The following is a 23,550-nucleotide window of genomic DNA, read 5'->3' as shown; positions in this document are numbered from 1 at the left end:
AGAAAATCTACTATTTAGGGGCCGGCCCCATGGCATAGTGGTTAAGTGCACGCGCTCCACTGCTGGCAGCCCGTGTTCAGATCTTGGGCACGCACCAATGTCCCGCTTGTCAGGCCATGCTCTGGCAGTGTCCCATATAAATTAGAGGAAGATGGGCACAGATGTTAGCCCAGGGCCAGTCTTCCTCAGCAAAGAAAAAAAAAAGAGAAGGATTGGCATGGATGTTAGCTCAGGGCTGATCTTCCTCACAAAAAAAAAAGAAAGAAAATCTATTATTTATAACATTTCTGAAAAATGTGCCCTGAGTTTAAGTTTTAAAATAAACTTTAAAAAACAACAACTCTTTCCTAAGTCTTAAATCTCCTGTATGTGGTAAACTAATGTAAACAGCCGTGGTTCCTGCCTTCTGGAAACGTATACTCTTACAAATGGGATTTTTAATTGTTCCTTCTACTCACTTCCAAGTTTCTTAAGTATAGAAGAGCGTTCAGTGGTAGAACAGGAAATATCTTTTTTCTTTTACAATATAACAAATGGGCCCGATTTTACAGAAAGCAATAAAAGAATGCACTATATAGATGGCAATTTAAAAGAATTAAGATTTAAGATTTTCTCTGTTTTCCCATCCATAGAGGCTCAATAACATTTTGAGGGGAGGTAATATATATTTTAAGGGAAATAATGATCAGACTGGAGAATCCAGCTGAATATTTTCCATGCATGTTTATACCCTGTTCAATTTTCATGGTTGTCTTTTAGGGCTGCATGTGAATTTATGGATGACAGCTTTCCTAATTCTAAACAAGTGTTAGAATTTCTTGGTTCAACATTTAATTTCTGTTTATGGTTTCTGGTTTTTGAAATCTGATTCTCCTTCTTGATTAGTCATTGATTGTGAGATTGATGGTGATAATTCCCTATTGCTAATAGGGTTCACATTTCTTCTCAGAAGAAAGGATGTACAGAGCTGAAGATTTTATTTCACTTTGACTTCTACTTGCATTATTAAGGAAAGTATGATTGCTTACTTTTCCTTGTTGTTTCTCAATAGCCAGATAGAAGAGGTTTAAATTGACTAACGTTCCTAAATAATAATAATTTAATTAAACTTAAGTTAACAGAAAATCCAACTAACTAGAGTCTTCCAGTAGTTGGGTTCTATGTGTTTACTTAGAAACTTACCAGCATTTGCTAGTGAGGCCTTTAGCCGTGAGGATTGAAACACCATTCATTTATGCACACCTCTCCCTTCCCAAACATTCCAGTAAAGTGGGGTATAAATAAACTAATGGTATTAGAGTGAACTTGTAAGCATATAAATTAATAAACATCAAAACTACTTGGAAAAATAAATAATTTAAGTTACTTCATAATGGAAAGTGAGCTAACTACTGGCCAGCAATATTGTCAGAAATTAAAATTTCCTTGCTGAAGCATAAATGAAATTTAAATTTATTTTTTGTGATGGTATTTCTAAAAAAGTCTATATTATGGCCCCTCTGATATGAAATGGATTTTATTCTGTGTAAATTATATATGAAACTAGCTATAGTTATTTTCACACTCAACTACAAGAGAAAAAAAGGCAGACACCCTCAACAAGAGAATTTTTAGTCAACGTCAACAGACACGTAGTTCTTTATTCTAGGAATTGTGCCAAATTCATCATGAAACAATGATTCTACATCATCGTCCCTGTTCTGGAGTAGCTTACAATATAAGTGACAAGGATGTGCAGAATTAAATTCTGTGGTTGATACTCCTTCCATTGAGACGTGGTTTCTATGTCTCCTCCTCTTGAATCTGGGTGGGCTTTTGACTCATTTGTAAACGGTAGAATGCAAGAGAAGTGATGCTGTGTGATTTCCAGAGGCCAGGTCAGAAAAGGCAACCTTGTGCTTAGAGCCCTAAGCATTTCTGTAAGAAGTCTGACTACGCTAGGCTGCCATGCTGCAAGGAAGCCGAACCACCAAAGACTCTCCACTAGCCAGTTCCTAGTCTTTGAGGGCTCCCAGCCCAAGTGTCATATATGAGTGAGTGAGCTTCTAGAGGATTCCAGCTCCCAGCCGTTGTGTCAGCCCCAGTTTTCCAGTACTCCTAGCTAAGGCCCTGATACCATGGCGCAAAGACAAGCCATCTCCATTCACAGAAAGTATAAGCACAATCAAATGGTCACTGTTTTGTGCCACTAAGTTTAGGGTGGTCTGTTACATAGTAATGATTACTGGAACAAAAATCTACTTGATTTAGGACGTACTATTGGAAAATAGGAGATAATTAATTTCTCTGCCTTGGAGAGTATGGAAGGCTTCCCAGAAGCAGTGACATCTCAACATGGTTTTTAATGATGAGTAGGAGCTTCCTAAGTAAAGAAAGCAGGAGAAAGAGTCCTCAAGCTGGAGGAGCTGTGTGGAAAAGTACTGCAACGAAGAGAGAATGATACATTTGGTAGAAGAGCATTGGAGAGTTGGAGCCAGAAAGGCAGACGTGAGGCTGTGCCAAGGTAGTTTCAACCATAGCCTTGAAGGAGTAGAAAGTAATAATCAGACTTGTGTTGTAGAAAGATAACTAATTAGCAGCAGCTGGAAGATAGGCTGAGGGAGAAAGAAATAAAAGACAGGAGAAAAGTTAATAATTATGTAGTTCAGATGACAGAAGATCAAGACTGAGCTCTATAGCTTTCTTATAGCAGCAAATAAGGTCAGTTAGGTAACAATGGTTGTTTGAATTGTTAATTGATTATTTACTGAATTTGTATAAGTCTTAATAATTAAATGCTACAGCCAGTCCTACATTTTGGCCAATCAAACCAATGCCTTTACAAAATGTTGACTTCATTAAATTTGTTAATATAAAAGCTTCCTCCACTATGAATTTTAGAGAATTATGATTAACTAATACTATTTTTCTTAAGGCATTGATTGCAGTAGGACATTTAAAGAAATAAGACCAAATTATATCAATTAATGCACTAATAGAACCATATGCCATACTTACTTTGCTTCTTCAAAATACACGTTAGTTCAGTAGCAAATCTTGAAAAAAATGGTAATATATGTAATCATAAAGATATCACAATGAGAAAATGCATATATATAGTGCACTTAGTAAATATAGTTATGTAAACATAACACACAACTGTAGTCAACAGCTTTCTGTGTAGATTTGATTGACTTAAATAACATTTGAGATTACTTCACATATTTTTAGTATGATAAATAAAAGTTTAGTAGTGACATTTGAACTTTTATTGGAATCGTAATACCATACATGTAATAAACTTTTCAAGGGCAAAAAGGTTAGATAGGTCTTTCTCCAGTTATTCTGAGCATATAGACTAATTCTCCGTGGCTGTACTGCCATATCTACACAGTGAATTGCTACCAATTGTAGATACAGTGATTTGTTTTAAAAACATTCTGCCTCCCTATGTAGTTTGGTTTTGCTTTACAGTTTGGTTATATTTTTTAAATCAACTGAAAAGTTTAATCTTTTTCATTCAAAATAAAAATCCAGGGAATTTTGTGGATTATTTCCATCTGCCTTCTTACAGTGCTCTGACTCCTTTCTGCCATGTTTCTTTATGAAAGAGGGAAAGAACATCTAGAATTTGAGCAGTGACTCTCTTTACTTTCACTCATAATACCAAGTTGAATTAGTAACTTTGTGAAGAAACAGTTTTCTAGTTTGTTCATTTTATGTATCAGTTATATAATATTCATTTTGTATAAAAGTTATATGATATTGGTGACGTTACAAAATAGCCTGTCTTATTTAAAAAGTCTGGCTGCAGAATTATCCTTAGTCACCCATTCCATGAAAAGCCTAGGAAAATACTGAGGAAGGATTTGGGGCCGACTGATATTCAACAAATCAAAAGGGGAGGAGATAGGATGGCCACAGCACAGGATGGCACTGATGACAGGTTCGCTGCTTTGTGAGCAGAGGAATTAATTAGACCAGGTAATTTTGAGAACACTAAGAATAAAGTGCACTGGCAAGGACTAAAATAATGGAAAAATCTGTCAATTAGAGAAGAAACTGAATTCTCTTACCGTGAAACAAAAGACAGTAGAGCTTTAAAAAGGAAAAAGAAGAGGAGAGGGAGGAGAAGGACAAAGCTAGGTATTTATTTGCCGGGAAAATACATTCTTATTTATTTATTTGTGGGCAAAAAAACAATTACCAGTGAAAAAATTCACCAAGTATTTTATTTCCCTGAAGAGAAAAAGTAGATGTTTTTTAGAATCAGTTTGGGTCTGGTGTCGCGAGGTCACTCAAAGCACGTGGTCAGGACGGACCACGGTAACTTGCAGGCCCAGTGCAAAATGAAAACACAGAGCCCGTTTGTTCAAAACTATTAAGAATTTCAAGATAATGACAGCAGAACATTAAACCAGGGATGAGGCCCTTCTAAGCTTGTGGCCCGGTGTGACTGACAGCCCAGGTCACAGGCCCATGAGGGTGGCCTTGTCTGTGGTTCTTGAACAGCCTGACTCTTGAGAACCGTCTAGGGAAACACAGCACTCTGTTGTGTTATCCCCCAGACAGAGGCTGCCGTGAGTGCATGTTTAGGAGAGCTCGGCAGCTCACTGTTACTTCCATCTTGGATTGTTTGTTTGCTCCCCTTTGTATCTCAAGCATCTAGCACCGTCTCTGACCCTTGGTAAGCACTCAAAAAACAGTGGATGGGTAGGTGATGAGTGATGATAGTTGCCAGCTTGTCTTAGTGGTTCTAGTTCAGTTCATCTCTAGCTAAGAAGACCCAGTGTGGGTTCTTTTGAGCTTCGTGTCATATTACACAGACGTTGCAGATGCCTCCTCCAGCCAGCTTGAGGGTTTCTTTTAGCTGTGGGCTCTGCATGCACTGCTCTTACTCAACCTGTTTCTTGAAATTATCTTGAAACATATTTAAGCTGATAGATTAGAATAACAATTGGGCCTTAAGCGAGTTAAGGCTGGAGGGGTATGCAGAATAATGCTTCTCCCCCACAAAGATGTCCACATCTTCATTCCTGGAACCTGAGATGATATTAGATCACATGGCAAAGGGAAATTAAGGCTGCAGATGGATTAAGATTGCTAATCAACTGACTTTAAAAGTAGCTAAATTATCCTGGATTATCTAGGTGGGTCCAGTGTCTCACAAAGGCTCTTAAGTGGCAGAGAGAGGCAGAGGGAGAGTCAGAGAAAGAGATGTGACAAAGGAAGCAAGGTCGGAGTGAGGGAATGTGAGAAGTCCACCTGCAGTTGCTGGCTTTGAAGACGGAGGAAGGGGGCAGATTGTGAGGCTGGAAAAAGCAGGGAAACAGACTCCCTGGTAGAGCCTCCAGAGAGGAACACAGCTCTGCCAACATCTTGATTTTAGCCCAGTGAAATCTGGGTCAGACTGCCAACCTCCAGAACTGTAAGATAATGAATTTGTGTTGTTTTAAGCCACTATGTTATGGTAATTTGTTACAGCAGCAGCAGGAAACTAAAACAGCTGTTTCCATACTGTGGCGAAACGATCACTCCTGGTCCCTGGTTCGTTAGAAATCACCAAACTGCATTGCTCCGTATTATTGTCTGCCCATGTTTTCTCCACTTCTCTTGGTAGCCAAAAGTAGAGTTCTGTCTTCTTTTTCTGTGTTTTTATTTTCCTTCATTGGACCATTAAGTTTTTGGGTTCAGGCTAGTAGATGTTATATTCCCAGGGAAGCAAGTAATGCAGCCTGTTCCAGAGAACACTGGTTTCTTGGAATATTAATAGTTGAGAGATAGTGAGAAAAGAGGCTTTGGCTGCCAAGTTCATTTGTAAAACCCGGGATAAACAAGCTCTTTTTTTTTTCTTAAAGCACTTTAAAAAGATATAATCTATGTATAACGTTTAAAAAAAATCTCGACAGTTTAAAAGAAAATTCAGCAAAAAGTATCTCTGTCCTTCAGCCCAAGGTTCTCTCCTCAGAGTCAGCCATTACTAGTTTTTTGTGAATCCTTCCAGAGTGATTCTGTATAGATATAAACACACATACACATATATACAGACACTCTAATTTCCTACACACACTCTTCCACACCCTGTTTTTGTGTTACCTAATAATTTAATTAACAAGTTTATTTATGGAAGAACTTCCATGGCTTTTAATGTATAATATGCACATGAAACACTTAGAGAACTTAGTGGAGAAAAATAAATATTTTCCAAATATTTTGGACCACAGATTTCATTTTTTAGAGTGTCTCTTGGAACCACTTTTTGAGACACACTGCGCAACATTCCTCTCGAGTAGGAATAAGAATTAGTGACCCCCATACACGGATGTCGCATGAAGGGTATGGGTTTTGGAGTGGGGGAAACCTAAGCTAACATCCTGGCTCCACCGTTGACCTGCCTGCCTGCTGACTTGCATGCTTACTGGCTGTGTGGCTTTGGGCAGGTTGCTTGACTTTATTGAGCCTTCTTGTTAATACTGTCTACCTCATTTATTCAGTCATTTGTTTATTAATTAATACATGCAATCATTGGAACATTTATGAACCAGGTCAAAGAAAGCAGAGTCTCTCCACTTGAGAAGCTTCTAGTCTAGTCACGGAGACTTCATTTGTAGCACACCAAGCAGCAATAAGCAATGGCCTGTCTTAAAGTTGTGGAGAATAGTTTTCTACCAAGATGACAGTTTTCTACTTTTATAGGCATAGATCAACAGTAGCAAATGTCACCTATACCATTTCAAAACTTATAAGGAATGCAGGAAAAAGTGTTTAATATAGGGCATTTCAGGTATTGATTTTTTAAAGCATGTATGGACTTTGATATTGATCATCTAATGAATTACCAGAGTAATGTTATTTATTTGAATAAAGTACAGTGAGTGACAAAATCTTTCAATTTATTATTATGAAATTCCTACAGGGGCTGGCCCAGTGGCGCAGGTGGTTAAGTGTGCGTGCTCCGCTGCAGCAGCCCAGGGTTCACCGGTTCAGATCCTGGGCGCGCACCGACACACTGCTTGTTGAGCCATGCTGTGGCGGCGTCCCATATAAAGTAGAGGAAGATGGGCCCAGATGTTAGCTCAGGGCCAGTCTTCCTCAGCCAAAAAAAAAAAAAGAGGAGGACTGGTATCGGATGTTAGCTCAGGGCTGATCTTCCTCACAAAAAAAAGAAAGAAAGAAATTCCTACATAAATGTTGGCATCCTTGTAAATTATGGACATATTTATCTTAATCATTGTGACTTTAAAAATTGACTTTGTATAGAACTAGAGATTTTTATTTTCAAATTCATAATGCATATATTTTACAGGGAAATTTTAGAATTATCATCCTTTTCCAGTATCTATAAAGCATATAAGTGCATTTTAGCATTAAATGTATTCACTCTTTGTAATTCTCCTTTCTTTGTTTCATTCAAAATTACTTAGCATATTTCCATTATCATCTTGCTCTTGATAAATTTGAACAGCAAAGTAATATTCATTAGAAAAAAATATCTTTAGGAATTTAATTGAAAATAACTAATGCAGTTTCTTTTATTTGCCATTTTGGTTGCCAAAAAGAAAGTTTCAACTTCTTTTCTTTCATTTTCTCAGGCCAGTGAAATGCCATCTGGGCCTACCAAATTCCAGACAACGGTCAGCATTTGTTTTACTGAATCTTGATGACTTCAGTCAGTTAATTTATTTAGGAGATGCTTTTGGTTTTTATAAGGTCAACTAGAAATTTGTAGCTACTTTTCTCTTTTATTTGAAGAATAAATATTTTTTAAAATAGTGAAATTTGATTTGAAAATATGGTGGTAACTTTGATGTGTCAAATCTTTAAGCACATTATTTAAAACTTTTCCATTTAAAAGATGTTTCTATAATTGAGTTTTTTCCATAATGGCAACTCTGTTAAGGTCAGAATGATAGCTGACTAGTTATTTAATAGTAGCAAGTACCTAATACTTTGATTTGGCTGTTTTTTGTGATCGTTTTGATAAACGTTTGATTTGTTACCTCCTAAAAAACAAACCAGTAGATATTTGGCTTTTATGATTACCAAATAATGTATGTTCCAGCCAATGCTCGGGTCTGATTCTCTCCCAACTCATTGCTCTTACCTCACCCCTCATCTTCATCCCTCACATTATAAATATATATAAGACTTATAATATATATATAAGACTGAAGACTTCCTTCTTCCCAAAAGAAAACATTGCCTATTCTTCTTGTCTGTAATAAATCGCAAGCATAGCAGCGTCCTTCCAGGCTATTCTTCTCAACTCTAGATAATTCATAGCGGGTGAAAATAATTTACCTAACGTGTGTTTGCAGTTTCAAAGTTGTATAAAAAGCCAGCATTTAGGTTGCAAGTGGAAACAGCACAAACTGTTGGCACACAAAATAAACTTGGCCCTTAGCTTCTGTGACAACCCTTCTCATAGCTCTCGAATCATTCCTTTTCAATCTTGTTTTACTCATTTCTCTCTCTAGCTGTCTGCCCTGTGCTTTGAATATTCTCCAGGATTCCATACTAAACTTTTTTCTCTGGTAGACTCTCTCTGGGCGATCTCTTCAGCTCGCTCATTTGCCTTTAGCAGCAGGGATGTGGCAGTGAGTGCTGTCTCTGCACGTGTAGTCCAGACATCTCTCCTGAGCTCTACACCGATATACTCGTTTACCGACTCGACATCTCTCTTCATTTAGATATCCTCCAGTCACTTCAGACTCATCCATTATGTCTAAAATGGAACCCTTTACGCCTAATACTAAACCTGCCTCTCTTCTGTGTCACCATCTTCACAATAGCTGAAGTTACAAGACTCAGAAAACTGAGAGCATTATCAAGGAAGAGCAAATAAGATCCAGAATTATCACATACATGCACAGATACACTGACACACCACACACCAGGATTCAAAGAGTCATATTGTAGAGTTTTGCGTGTTTTTGAACTTTAAATAGAATCATATTTTGTGTATTTTTTTGTACTTGACTCTTGTGCTCAACGTTATGTTTGAGATTCACGCATGAGTGTAGCTGTATCGTAGTCCATTGTGTGAAAACTATGACTTATTTGCCCATTTTCCTGTGGAGACATTTGGGTAGTTTTTAGTTTTTCACTGTTACCAACAATGCACCTCTGAACATTTGTGTACATATCTCCTGACACACACACGCAAGTGTTTCTCTAGAGTATGTACCTAGGAGGAGAATTCCTGAGTTATAGGTACTTACATCTTCATCTACCTTGGCAGTTATTGCCAAATGGTTATCCAAAGCGGTTGCAAATGTTTACATTCCAACCGGTAATCATTTATCTTGTTATTCCATGTCCTCCGTGATCTTTAATATTGTAGGACATTTTAATTTTTGCTAATCTGTTGTAAAATTACTTACTAATGGTTACTAATGCTTATTTGCCCCCACTCTTTCCTCTTTTTGGAAGTTCCTGTAAGTCTTTGGCATATATTTTTTACTTATGTTGGATTTTTTAAATTGTTCGTAGGGTTTCTTTGGATAGTAATCCTTTGTTAGTAGCATATATTGCAGTATCTCCTCCCAGTTTGTGACTTGTCTTTTCATTCTCTTTAAGGTGTCTATTAGTGAAGTCTATTAGACTTACTTCTAATATAACTGAATTTATCAATTTTTACCTTTATGGTTTCATTTTCTGCCTTTAAAAAGAAGAAAACTTCCCTATTCTAAGATCCTAGTAACATTCTCCTTTTTCTTCTAAATGCTTTAAAGTTTTGCCTTTCTCATTTAAATGTTTAATTCACCTGGAATTGAATTTTATGTGTATTGTGTGGGTAGAAATATAGTTAGGCCACATAAAAATTGACTTTTGATTTTTGATTTCAGAACCATTGTTTGTGTCATAGTCAAATGAGCATGATTTTTCAAGTGTCACGGTGCCATCAGTCATTACACATTTTCCTGGACCTCTTAGTTTGCTCAGATAGGCACCTTGACACGTTTCAGAAATATTATTCTCAGAATATGTTATAAAATGCAAGTAATCCACTCTAAACAATACTAATACTTCTCATTTGAATAAGAAAAATTGATATTCCAGCCATAGTAATATCATTTTAAACTTGGCTGAGAAAATATCTTGACAAAATGAAACAATAACTGGAAATACCATTTTAGAAGATGTTGGTGGGCCAGCCCTGGTGGCCTAGTGGTTAAGTTTGGCGCTCTCCACTTCAGTGGCCCAGGTTCAGTTCCCAGGCGTGGACCTACACCACTCATCTATTAGTGGCCATGCTGTGGCGGTATCTCCCGTACAGAAAAAAAAAGAGGAAGATTGACAGCGGATATTAGCTCAGTGCGAATCTCCCTCAGGAAAAAAAAGAAAGATGTTGGTAATTCAACTTCCAAAAAGTTGAAAGAGAAGGCAATCATTCATTCTAACATTTTAGAGAAACTTTCTCAGAATAAGATATTTCTTTTGACAAATTTGACTTTTCATCTACACTATTCATTGTTAGTTAGATGGTGGTTGTACAATTTTGATCAAGTTGTCGTAATCGTTTGTGTGTTTCTGTGTGTGTGTTTTAACGCAATGTGAAATCAAGCTAATAGAACATAGAACTGCAGTTATGTTATGGAGAACAGAAGCCATCTTTTAGTGAGGTTGTCATCATCTGAAGAAGTTTCATTTTATTCTCTTTATTTGAAATAGTCCTTATATTTGAGCCTTTAACTCTACAAAGATGGTTTCTTATTCTGCCATTTACCTTTCTTCTTTAATTCACATTATTTACTTATTCCACAGATATTTTTTGAGAACCTGTATTTTGCAAAGTAGTCTGTGCTCGACTATTGGAGCACAACTGTCACAGAATTCAGGGGCTGAAAGAACTCCAAGATCATTTATAGTAACCCTAACTTTCCACAAATTAAGAAACTGAGATCCAGAAAGGTGCAGTCACCTGATAAAAATCTCAGTGTGGTGGAGCATGAATAAAGATTTCCTGACCCTGGATTCAGAATTGCTCCTGTTGAATCATGTTGTTCGTAAAAACTATCTGAAAATCTACCTGAATCCTAAATACTGATATAATGTTTATAGAGATTCCTAATGGGATAAATCACTGTGAACAGATTTATATGACACCATCTTTGCCTTGAAACTACTTATAAAATTTTTAGGATGAAAAAACTAAAATTTGAAAAAATATGAATTTTTTAATTTGAAAAAAAGTAAAGAAAGTAAGAAGTTTAACTGGAAGCTTCCTGTGAGCAAGAATTATGTGTTACCTTTGTCATATTTCTTATATTTTCCTAACGCAGTGAGCTGTTCATAGTACATACTCAACAAATATTGATTAAATGAATAAAACTATATATTTAAATATAAAAACTTAGCAAAGGATCTGAACATAAATTTTTCCAAAAAAAGATGTACAGATGGCTAAAGACACATGAAAAGATGTTCAACATCACTAATTATTAGGGAAATGCAGATCAAAACCACAATGAGATATCACCTCACACCCATCAGAATGCCTATTATTACAAAGACGAGAAATAATAAGTGTTGGAGAGGATGTGGAGAAAATGCAACCCTTATACACTGCTGGTGGGAAGGCAAACTGGTGGAAAACAGTATGAAGATTCCTCAAAAAATTAAGAATAGAACTATTATGTGATCCAGCTATTCCACTTCTGGGTATTTATCCAAAGAATATGAAAACACTAATTTGAAAAGATATATGCACTCCTATATTCATTGCAGATTTATTTCCAATAGCCAAGACATGGAAATAGCCTAAGTGCCCATCAATGGACGAATGGATAAAGAAGATATACATATATTTATACACAAAACAAAAAGATGAAATCTTACCATTTGTGACAACATGGGTAGACCTTGAGGGTTTTATGCTAAGTGAAATAAGTCAGATGGAGAAAGACAAATACCATATGATTTCACTCGTGGAAGATAAAAAACAACAACAACAAGAACAAACAAACAAACACATAGATACAGAGAACAGATCAGTGGTTACCAGAGGGGAAGGAGGCGGGGAGGAAGTGATAAAGGGAGTCATCATATAGTGACGGATGGAAACCACACATTTGATAGTGAACACGATATAGTGTATACAGAAGTCGAATTATAATGATGTACACCTGAAATCTATATAATATGAACCAATGTTACCTCAATTAAAAAAAAAAGAAATATAGAGTGCAGACATTAGTTACTTTGAATGATCAGAGAAAAGAAAAATCAGCCTGAATGTGGAAAGTAAAAAAAAGAAATTCTTAGTGGAAGATTTACAACTTAAAGTTGGCCATAACTAATGGTGGTAATTTAGTTAGACAGAGAGGAACTCCCAAGTTTCAAATTACTTGTTTAGCTCACTTTCTATTAAGACTTTAGATACAGGTTCTCTGAGTTATTTGCTTTCAAATTTCACCTCTAAGCATGAATTCTTGGAATAAGCATGTTCGTGAAAAAATAACTTGATAAATATGCTAAGATTGATTGTTATATTGTTTATAAGAGCATTAAAAAATGGGACCAACCCAAATATTCATGAGTGGATTAATGGTTAGTATATCCAAGTTAAAATTAATGATGAATGTAGATCTATATTTTTCAACATGTAATGACATTGCTAATATATTGTGGAGTAATAACATCAAGCTGCAAAATTATATGTAGAGAATATCTCATTTTTGAAAAAAAATAAATATAAAATACAAATAATGCAACAATGGGATAATGTACATTTTTATTTTCCTCTTTATGCTTTTCAGAATTTATAAAAAGTCTTACAATAAACATTTATTACTTATAAAAATGATGACACTTTTTTTTGATTGTGAGGAGAGTTCTAAATGTACTCTGCTGACTAACCAGATATGAAAGCTGCAGAACAATGACCTCCATTCATGGAACGACTTTCATTGAGCACCTAATACGTACTAGGCACTAAGAACAAAAGAGTCAAAATCCGTTTCTTAAGCTCCTCACGACTTGAGAAGGAGATGAGAATCATAAATGGAGCATCAGGAATCTGTTTCCTTCAGACTCGTCTCTTCAGAGTAGTCCTTTTGTCTGATGCTGATTTATTTTTTTTTAACTAAACTGTTAGATCTCTGTATTCTGGTTGTACAGTGTCTAGACTACGAACAAAATTACTGAGGTTTTTCCGTGTCTGACTTTTTAATTGAAATAATTCAATTCTCTATTTTTGCCTAGGAGGAGAAAAAGCAACTCTAAGACATTTAGGGCCAGAGAAAAATGTTTAATGTGTTTGGAGTTGACACTGAAAACTTATACATGTAATAATTATACTTTTATTCTGTACTGTATCATTTTCTCCTCCCCTGGAATATATTTTTGGATATTTAATTACATGTTACAGTAATTATGTCCGTACGTATTGTTAATTTTAACATTGAAACTCCCGGGGGGTAGTACTTGTCATCTTGACAATGCCTTAATGCCTAGCACCTTGGCATTCCTGTGAGGGTAACGTTGTCTGAACTTGGTTTGCTCAGGATAAGACAGAACACGTCCCAGGTCTAGTGGCAGCCGACCATGGATATCTGTATGCAGTCACGAGGCCAAGGAGGACCCTGTCGTGACTTCATTTCTAATAATTTGTGCAACTAAGAATGAGTGCAGCTTTTTGAAATACTCCTAGTCTAAACATACTCAATGTTTGGGGATTTTTAATTGGCTATTCTTTTAAATTAAAGTTGCTATTAGCAGGAGCTGTTTTGTAGTTTATGCAATATTAGCAGCTAATAATAATAGTTTCCAGATGTTTTGTGGGAATTTACAAGCATTTTTATTATAACACCTCATTTAATCTTTAGACTGCCTCTGAGGCAGATATTATTATCTCAGTTTTAGAGGTGAGGGAGCAGAAGTTCAGTTAGGTTAAATGACTTGCCTAAAGTCACAGAGCTAATAAGAAAGAGACCTGGATTCAAGTCTGTATGTCCTGACTTCAAGTCCTGTTCTCTTTCAGCTCTCCCAAGCTGCTATGGCTCCTCCTCTGCCTTTGAAGTTGGAAATATGAGGGTATTACTGAGTATTACTGGGTTGACTCAACCTAGTCATAATTGCCCCTGTGGCCACCTCTAATTGTGAATATTAAGCATATTTTATTTAGGTTCCATAGAGAACCACTGACAAGGTGTATACCAGGGTATAAACATGTGTTGCGAAGCTGTCCTGATTGAGCTCTGTTACCCTCCAGCTCACCGTTTTTAAGACCAGTTAACAGTCAGTGATCTTGCCTTTTATCCTAGGACACAAAGAGAACATTTACTTATAGAGGTCAGTCCATTGATGTAGTGCCTGCAGTCCTGAAACTGAATAAAACTGAGTTACTAAATGAAGATACAGAGATTCAGTAAATGAATGTGGACCAACAGCATTTCATCAACAATTGCTAACCGTGCAGTCATTATTAGTTATGTACACGCTGATAATCAAATGACCACTGAAGGAAATTCATGTGATCAGAACTTCCTGCTGTTAAGAGATTAAAATGCATGGTAATAGGTAGAATTTAAGGGAGCCAAAGGAAAATGTAAATTGTGGTGGAATTATTAAAGCAATGGCTTGAGAAACCTTATATCTTGGTGTAAAAATACAGCACAGAGATATTTCATTTCTTGACCTTAATTATGAATATTGTTGTAGGTCCTTGAATTTTTGTTAGCTCAGAATAGAGACAAATTAATCTTAAAGCAGTTAAAAAAATTAAATTCCCTTCATCTCTCTTTCTTTATGTTAAGGCAGCGTAGGGAAATAAATCTCTGAACCAATTCTGAAACAGAAATTTTACTTTTATTTCACTCATGTATCTCTTAATTTTCTTTTACTTTATATGGAATTTTTAAGAATAAAATTATCTTGATTTTCTTTTTGCTCTAGGCTTGAACCTCCAGTACCTGAGACGTTGAGAAAGGAGCACAGCTCAGCTGAAAACATGTCTTTAGAAACTCTAAGAAACAGTAGTCCAGAAGACCTCTTTGATAAGATTTAACTGTCTCGAAAAAGTACTTTGATGTGCACTAGACTATGTTTTCTATTCATTTCTTTAAACTGAAAAAGCAAAATTTCAACTCAGCAGCAGCTATCGCTGCACCTTACAATTTAATTACATACACACTGAGTTGAAACCCTTGTGCAGAATGGATTACACGTGTGTATGAAGATGTGCTTTGATGACAGTGGTACATTATTCTAAACTGTTCATTCAGCATGCCTATAATTACATAAAATCTCAGACTTTTTGTTGCAAAGGACACATTTATCTTATTCAGTTCACACATATTATATGTGGTAGCTGTCTAACATCCTATCTAGGAAGATTTTGGAAACAGGACGAAGAAAATGTCTACAGTGCTTTTTTGAATAGTCATATTCTGAACCATGATGTTTGAGCATTTTAATTTGTGGAATGACGTATAAAATCTATTTTTAGTTTGTACACGAACAACCTGAAAATCTGATGATAAAATTTTTGATTCATTGAAGATTTTGTGTTCTTAATAAAGTGTTATTTAGCTTAACTTTTTCCTGTATAAAGACCTGTTACTATAGTAAAGTGCTTATTAATGTAAATGTAGCCCCCTTAGCCCCCTTTTGTATCAAAAAAATTACGTTTTTCAGAGATTGTCGATAAAAGATTTAACACGTACATGGGCCTTTTTGGAAGACAAGGACCGTGTCATATTCACTTATCTATCCTCAGTAACATCTGGCACTTGTGTTTTTAATATTCACTATTCCTACTTCCTAACCTCTCATTCTGTCTTCTCTTCTCTCCACTTGAACTTCCATTCCCTCCGTGCTACTCAGAGCTAACAGTGACCACCATGGTGCTACATCCAATAGTTGGTCCAGTCTCAGACGGCATCTTACTAAGCCTCTCAGCAACGTTTGACATAGTCAATCACTTCTCCTCAGTAAACATTGTCTTCACGTGACTCTTGCAATAACATGTGCTGTTTGTATTTCTCTTTCTTTCTGGCCACTCCTTTTTTAGACATCTTGGCTGAGTCCTTCTCCTTGCCCAACAGTTAAATGTTTGAGTGACCTGGGCTTGATCTTTAGCTTTCTTTTTCTCATTACCTACATTGTCTCCCAAGGTTATCTGTGGTTTTAAATACTATCTATATGCTAACATCTCCAAAATTAGAATAGTTCTCTCTGTAGTATATATATATATATATATATATATATATATATATAGTATATATGTATAATTATCATTAATTTGTCACAAAAGGAGGTTCTTAAAAATCCAACTGAGTACATCTGTCTGCTTATACCTTTATTTGGATGTTGTAGCACATTTAAAGCAAAGGTTTGATTATATCCCAACCATCGTTTCTTCCCGTCTTCCCATCCAACAAATTGCACTACCACTTACCCAGTTCTTCAGGCTAAAAGCCCAGGAATCCTCCTTGGGGCCGCTGCTTCCCTCTCCTCCCACATCCTCGTATTTTTGCCTCCAAAACACAGCTTGACTCGACCTCCTTCCCTCTTTCTGTCCACTGCGTCTGCCCCTGAAGGGCAGTCTTCCTGCTTAATCTCCTACTCCTCTACAGTCCAGACAAACCGGATTTTAAAATCTTAGATAGGATCATTTCATTGCCTGGATTAAAACCCTGCAATGGTAATCCAGTGCCGTTTGAATCAAGTCCACGCCCCTTACCACAGCCTACACAGTCTGATAGGATCAGGCCCCTGCCTATCTCTCCCCTGACTTCCTGCTCCTTTCTCTTTTCTTACCTTGCCCTTTACTGTCCCTCAAGTAGACCAGATCTCCGAACCATTGTACTGTTGATGCCTCTGCTGGGAATGCTCATCCTCGTGTTGCTGGTTTCTTCTCAGCTTTCAGATCTAGAATCAAATGTCACCTCCTCAGAGGTGCTTTCCCTGAAATACCCTCTTTAAAGATGTGCACACTGCTAGTCACTCTGTCCCATTGGAATGTTTTTTTCACTGTGCATATCACTGTCTGGAATTATTTTTTCATGTTTCTCTCTGTCCCCATCATAGCAGAGGCATGGCCATCTGCTTTATCCCTCTATGTCTCAGTACCTAGAACAGACTGGATTCATAGAGCCTTTTTGCGTGTTTGTTGAATGAATAAATGTATGTCTGTCACATAGTAGACACCCAAACATTTTTTGTTACTAAACCATTTTTAAAAGAAACTCATTAAAAAATTGAAATTTAGCTGGATGATTTGATACAAAGAAACAATTATGCAGAAAGCTCAGGAACCTTTTGTGATTAAATATAAATAATATATACACACGTATATATATGCATATAGGCTTGACTACAGAGAGAGAGTGAGAAAGAAATTACACATTGTTGTTTATATCGGAAATAGGATTTTACTAAGTCAATGGAACAATATTTAAAAATATTTTAAATTGAAATTTTACTTCCATTTTTCTTTCCATAGTGGCTTCCAGTTAAGAAGTAAAATTTTAAATTAAATGTAAATATAAATGTATGAAATATAAAAATATAATTATAAAATATAAAATTCTACTCAGCAGCATAGGAACTTCACTATAATAATGAACCTCATATAATCCAAGATTTGGAAAGATCCAAGGTAAATCCAGGGGATTTTGTACATAAAGTACCAGAATCTCAAAATAATGTTATCTCATCTGACTAGACCACAAATGACTAACCAAAATCAGTATACAACTGTGTGTGTGTGTGTGTGTGTGTGTGTGTATACTTTTTTTAAGTGAAAGAGAAGAAGAAGAAAAGAGAATTTTGACTATTAACCCAATAGTGGTGAGAGAGGGATGTATGAAAAGTGTTTGCTAAGCAATTGTAACAATAGAATCTATAAAGTTCATAATAGTTACAGAATTTTGATTGTATTTTTCTGGGGCAGTGGATCTTTTCAACCATTGCTTGTGTCAGATTGATTCAGCTGGTTAGAACAGAGCAGCTGGTTAGAACAAGCCCATAATCATGGTTTCGTCTTTATATCTAGTGTGGAGAAACTGAGGGGATGCTTTTATATTTCTTACCTCGTAGACAGCTCTCTGCAGATCTGGTGTTAAGATATCCAGATCCTGTCGTTCCACGCAGTGATTTTTCCTCACATTTCTGTCTGTGCTCTAAGACAGATTGTTGCAGAAGAACGCTGAATTGTGGGCACAAGAACTGAATGACAATGCAGCACGGCTTTTTTGAGCTTGTTGCCCTCACTTTTACAGCAAGGTGATTGCATTTCTGAAGGTTTTTTCAGCTTGAAATTTATAGTTCTTGTCCCTGGCATCAGGTGGGATGGCTCAGGCCTCATTAAGGAAGTTCGTGCAAGAAAAAGTCCATCTCGGGAAGAGATGTCTTTATTATGTAGTTTTAAAAGGTCAGGAAACTACTTTAGAAAAGTTTTTCTTAGTGGCCTATAACTCAAATTTATAAAATACTAGACTCCATGTTTTGGAGCCAAGCAGCTCTTTAGTGGATAAGTTTGATTCAACAAATGTTTATAAAGGATCAGTTATGCACAAAATATTGAACCGGGCCATGTGGAGTTTTTAAGGATAAATCCATGAATTCACTAAATATTTGTTAAGCATTGTGCCAGTCTCTGTTCTGGGCACTAGACGCAGTGGTGAAGAATACAAGTGCTCTGTTGCCGTGGAGTTTATGTCCTAGTAAGTGAAATTTGGGGCCTGCTTTCAAAGAGTGGAGTCTGTGGGATGGCGGGGGTGAGATTGGGACCCGAAACCAGTATATAATGAACTGTCATATAAGAGTGGTAGGAGAAGTGGTATAAAGAGAAGAACAAAAAATTAAAAGTTATGGATGAGGATCCATAGAAAATAAAAGATCCAATTGGGAAGTTAAGAGAAATTGGTGGGGGCTGGGGAGAGTGAGCTGAGGATGGGGTGTGGGGTTAATGCCCAAGTTTGTAATTGTCAATCATCGGAATGAAGGAGACAGTTAGAAGGTATCCCAGAAGGAATGTTGGCCAGGGGTGTTCAGGGGCATGAAACTAAGTTATGTAATAAAGACATGACAAGAATTGAGTTCCACAGTTCTAACTGGTACTTCATTGGGAAGGTATGGGCTGCCAGAAAGCTTCAGGTCCTAGGGTCCTTCCTGGACATCTGGGAATGGGAAAGGAAGGCCAGTCAAGAGGCCCCTTGATAGATATTGCCCAGAAGAGCAGCCAACCTGCAGCCTTTTGAGTCTCTCATTCTTACACTCAGTATTATTTATAGAATCCATTTTTTAATAAAATGAAAAATAGCTGACATCTAAATTCATGAAAGCCCTCATGAATTTACCTGTAAGTCAGGAAATTTAAAAAATAGGTAGTTAACACATTTTGTAAGAGAGAATGATACAACCACAGAAGAACTATTGATGCGTCCATTTGTAGATGTTGTCTGAATTAAAAATGTTCGCTGCTGATCTGACGGCTGCTAGTAAATGCTTTTCAGGAGGGCAGATTTCATTTGCAAGTGTTCTATGAGCGAACCTAAAATGATTTTCTCTGTATTTTACACTTGAGCTTAGCCAAAAGACCAAGAAGCTATATTTTCTCTGTATTTTAATAACTGAAAAAGGATTCCTTGAAAAATGCATTACAACAAATATATTGTGTGTTACTTCATAACTGACCATCTGCCGTCTCCTGTCCTGACTCCCAGCCCTCTTTCTTACCCACTCAACCTAAAACATTCTCCAGACTGCTTTCTACTCATTTGCTCCCTTTCAAATCCCCACATATCCTCGAATTTACCCACTAAAGTCCTTTCTGTCTGATTTTCCTCTCGTCTATTTGAATAAAATTCAATATGAATTTTATTGCTCATATGTTGATTTTTCTTCCCTCTTTTGAAGGCCCTTCCTCCTAAACTCTCATCTTACAATGTCACAGATAAGTATGCCTTCTGAATAAGGGTCTCTTTGCCCCTAGAGGCTTTTGGTTCTATAGGAAAGGGGAGGGAGAGTAGAACCCTGCACCTGTCTGGATAGTGGATGTTTCTATTAAGGGCAGGAACAGTTTTGCTGGCCACTGTTCCAGTAAATGAAATATAGGTTAGTCCTGAACCACTTATTTTTGATTTAGAGACAGTCTCCAACTTAATTACTATCTGAAAAAGAACACAGCCAGTGAAATAAATGTAGATGAATTAGACAAAGTTTATGGAACCTGCTCATACAAGACTCTGCTAGGGATCTGTTTTACTCTACACTCCTCCAAAGCCGAGCCTGAGACAAAGGCTTGCATAGAGACAGTTTGTTTGCCAGGGAGCAGGACTGCGGGACAGGAAGCATAGCACAGGAAAGAAGGGAAAGCCAACACAAGGATGCCTCATCAAGGTGGCCAGCCCTGTGGATGGCAAATGCTCCCCGCCACCAGGATCGTCTGAGGCACTTCTGAAAGGCATCTCGGAAATATACATCCAGGGATGAAAGGGAACAGCATTTGTCCATGGGTTGCTGTTTCCCGTTGCTCAAGGGTGGCCTGGAAGCATTTCTTCCACCAGCTTCACGTTGCGCCTGTGTGAATACACAGCAGGTTCCAGCAGGTGACCCAAGCTGCAGTCTCAGGGGAGCCCTAGAGCAGGAAACGAGGAGCGCAGGTGCCGCTTTACCTGCTTGTAGGGCAAAGCCTGCCTGGGACTGATTGCCAGAGTCAGCGTATTGAGGTGGAGCCCAAAGGATCTGGAAGTGTACAAGGGGTGTCCAATATAGGACCCATGTCTTATGCCACGCGACCCTGCCCCACTCCCCGACCCAGCCAAAGCTGATTAGACCTGGGGAAGAAATTTGACCGGCCCGGCTGAATTTGGGTTCACTGAAAAAGCCCATCTATAAGGTAGCAGAGAAAGCTGATTGGAAGAGAGAGGCAGCTGATTGGAAGAGAGAGAAAGCTGCAGATTTGCACAGAGAAGCAGAGGTGCCATGTGACCCTTGGGACTGATGGGAGAGTAGCCAGTGCCCGGAGTAGCCTCAGGTCCTTGTGTATTTCAGAGCCAATTCCAGTACATGCATATCCTTAAAAATCACTGGTCGCTTTTCTGAGGGTTTTTTTAGTGGAATGGTTCTTGAAAACAAACAAGAAAATACCCAACTAATAGGGAAATCAAATACATTCTCCAGAGAAGATTTCAATTAATTTTCATTATCTTCAATTAATAAGTTGTGACTAGTTAACATACCATAAAAAGAATATTTCAAGAGAGTTTTAATCTACGTTAGTATAGACAAACTTTTGAATATGACAGGAAAGTAAAACCACTTTTAAAATTAAAATTTATATAATTATTCATATTATAAATTTTAAAATTCATTAAAATGCCATTGCCCACAGCTGAGGTCTTATCTACATTAGATGTGTCTTCACATCATTGATGGATTTTAGTGATAGTATGAAATGTCTGTGATCTTTGGCAACACAGACAGTACTATAAAGTTTATTTAAAAATGAATTTTAAGTGTGAGAGCCCACAAAGTTGCCACCATTGGGAAAATAATGTGTATTAATCCTTTAAAGAATACAAAGCAACATAATTTTTCTTGATCTTATCAAATAGTCAAGAGACTACTTTCAAGTTATAGCATTTTCATGCGATGACAAAGGGTTCTATCTGTCACTTTCTCTCTCATATATGATCTGATTGAAAATTTTTGAGACTGCTAGACCCCCTGTTGGGATGAGATGGTGGTAATGATGATGGGAGAAGTATATTTAAAAGTGATGATTTCGTCATTATGCTTTGCAAACATTTAGGGAATTCAAGCAAGTGAAATTTTCCAGAGCGTCTACTGAATAATATTGGAAACAATCTTGTTTCACTCCTTTAAGAGATATAATATAGGATATCTCTCTAAGGAGCTACGTTTACAGAGGAGTGATTAGATTATATAGAAAATTAAATTATTGTCAATAAATATTTACTCTCCCCCATCACCACTCCATTGACTTGCTTTGGCCGATAAAACATGGATGAAATAACGGTATACCAGTTTTGAGCCTAGATGTTAAGAGGCATTACATATTTCTTCTTTTCCTCTGGGAGCTTCTGGTGTCTGCCATGAGAGGAACATGCCCCAGGCAGCTGCTGCCCCTCATGCCTGGGCCCCTGATGAGACACGGAGCAGAACTAAACCCAGTCCGCAAGCTGGAGCCAAGCTCGCTACCCTGAAACCTGTAGAAGAGCCATTCAGCTGAGCCCGATCCAGACCAATTGAACTGTAGTCCACCATACTGACGGTGACCACGAGAATAACTGCAACTCAAGGCCACTGAGATTTGGGATGGTTTATTGTATAATGCTATTCTGACACTAGCTTATACAGTTACTCACATAGAATAACATACAGAGACAATTTTACATTTGTAGTAGCTTTTAGTATATACGTGGGATAAAAATCAGGTGCCTTCTGGCTGGGACCTGGTAATAAAATAAACAGGAATTAGAAATGTGGATTTAGGGAGCAGATGAAGCCAAGTTTCTACTCTGTGTCTGCCAGACTGTGTGACTCTTGTTTTCTCTGAACTTGAGTTTTCTTATCCACACAATGAGAATTAAATAAGATAGTGCAGATAAGCACTTGGCACAGTGCCTGCTACACGGTAAGTGAGGCATGTATGGAAGCCGTCGTCATGATTGTTACTATCGCACTATCAAATCGGCACATAATGGATCAACACAGAGTTGTATACAACAGATTATTGGCTAAATTGACCCTCTCTTTGAAATTTATTGGCTCAAGCTTCCTATCCTTGGTCTTTTCTAAAGTCGGATGCTCCTCCCAAGATTTTTGTGAATTCCTGTGGAATTTATTTGCATGATCACTTCTGTCTGAATTCCTGCTTCCACTGGGCTCTGAGTCTCACTGATGTTTTATCAATCCTGATTTTCTTCTTTTTCCACTCAATCCATGCCAATCCAGCCATGGAACTCACTTCCTTCTCTTTGATTTCCATGACAAAAACACTCAGAAATCCATGTAGCAGAATTTATTGAAGGTTTGGGTCAGGGAGAGGCTGTTTACCTCAAAGAAAATGAGCAATTTATCTCCGATTTTACCAAAACTCTATTCTTTAAAATCGTCTGGCTTTCTCACTGCATGAATTTCCCATTGGCAATGTCTCCACAGAGCCCAGCCTCCTGCCATGTTGTCTATCCCTTCCCTTTCTCCTCCCTCCTCTTTCCTCTCTCCGCTTTCCTCCAATTCCTGTTATTTTCTCAGGCAGAGCCACTTAGCTATCTCTTTCTTTTGATTGTCCCTTATTTTTATCAATAGTCATGTAACATGTTTTCCTGTGACATTTTCCCTAGTGTTAAATGTTGATACCATCTACCCCCCACCGTTCACGCAATGTCATGTTGAAAAGATGGCATGACTTCCACGCAAAGCCAGACCTGATTGAGGGTATTGCCCTCTTTGAAGAAATAATGTGACTATCAGAAAGGGAGGTGGATTTGCCACTGAAATATAAAAATAAAGAACTCCAGAGGAAAACATTGTGTCTGTCCAGGTGCTATCTAGGGAAGAGAAAAATCTACTGCAGAGTTTTAAGTATGTTCATGT

General features: G+C 37.3%; 1 protein-coding gene across 2 annotated transcripts in view; it reads left to right on the top strand.

Moving 5' to 3' along the window:
- Window positions 1–15,518, top strand: part of XRCC4 (X-ray repair cross complementing 4) — a 234,099-nt gene extending 218,581 nt beyond the window's left edge. The window contains exons 9-10 of one of the 2 annotated variants that reach the window (XM_087430087.1): window positions 7,572–7,613; window positions 14,878–15,518. In XM_087430087.1, the coding sequence (XP_087286213.1) occupies window positions 7,572–7,613; window positions 14,878–14,989 (154 nt within the window). In that variant the 3' untranslated portion in view covers window positions 14,990–15,518. The remainder of the gene's footprint in view (window positions 1–7,571; window positions 7,614–14,877) is intronic. The other variant, XM_087430088.1, reaches the window with a different exon arrangement.
- The last annotated feature ends 8,032 nt before the right edge of the window (window positions 15,519–23,550 follow it).

Source organism: Ceratotherium simum, chromosome 4 (genome assembly GCF_057802395.1).
Source record: "Ceratotherium simum simum isolate JZ-2026a chromosome 4, ASM5780239v1, whole genome shotgun sequence".
Lineage (NCBI taxonomy): Eukaryota > Metazoa > Chordata > Mammalia > Perissodactyla > Rhinocerotidae > Ceratotherium > Ceratotherium simum.
This window is presented reverse-complemented; position numbering and strand designations above follow the sequence as displayed.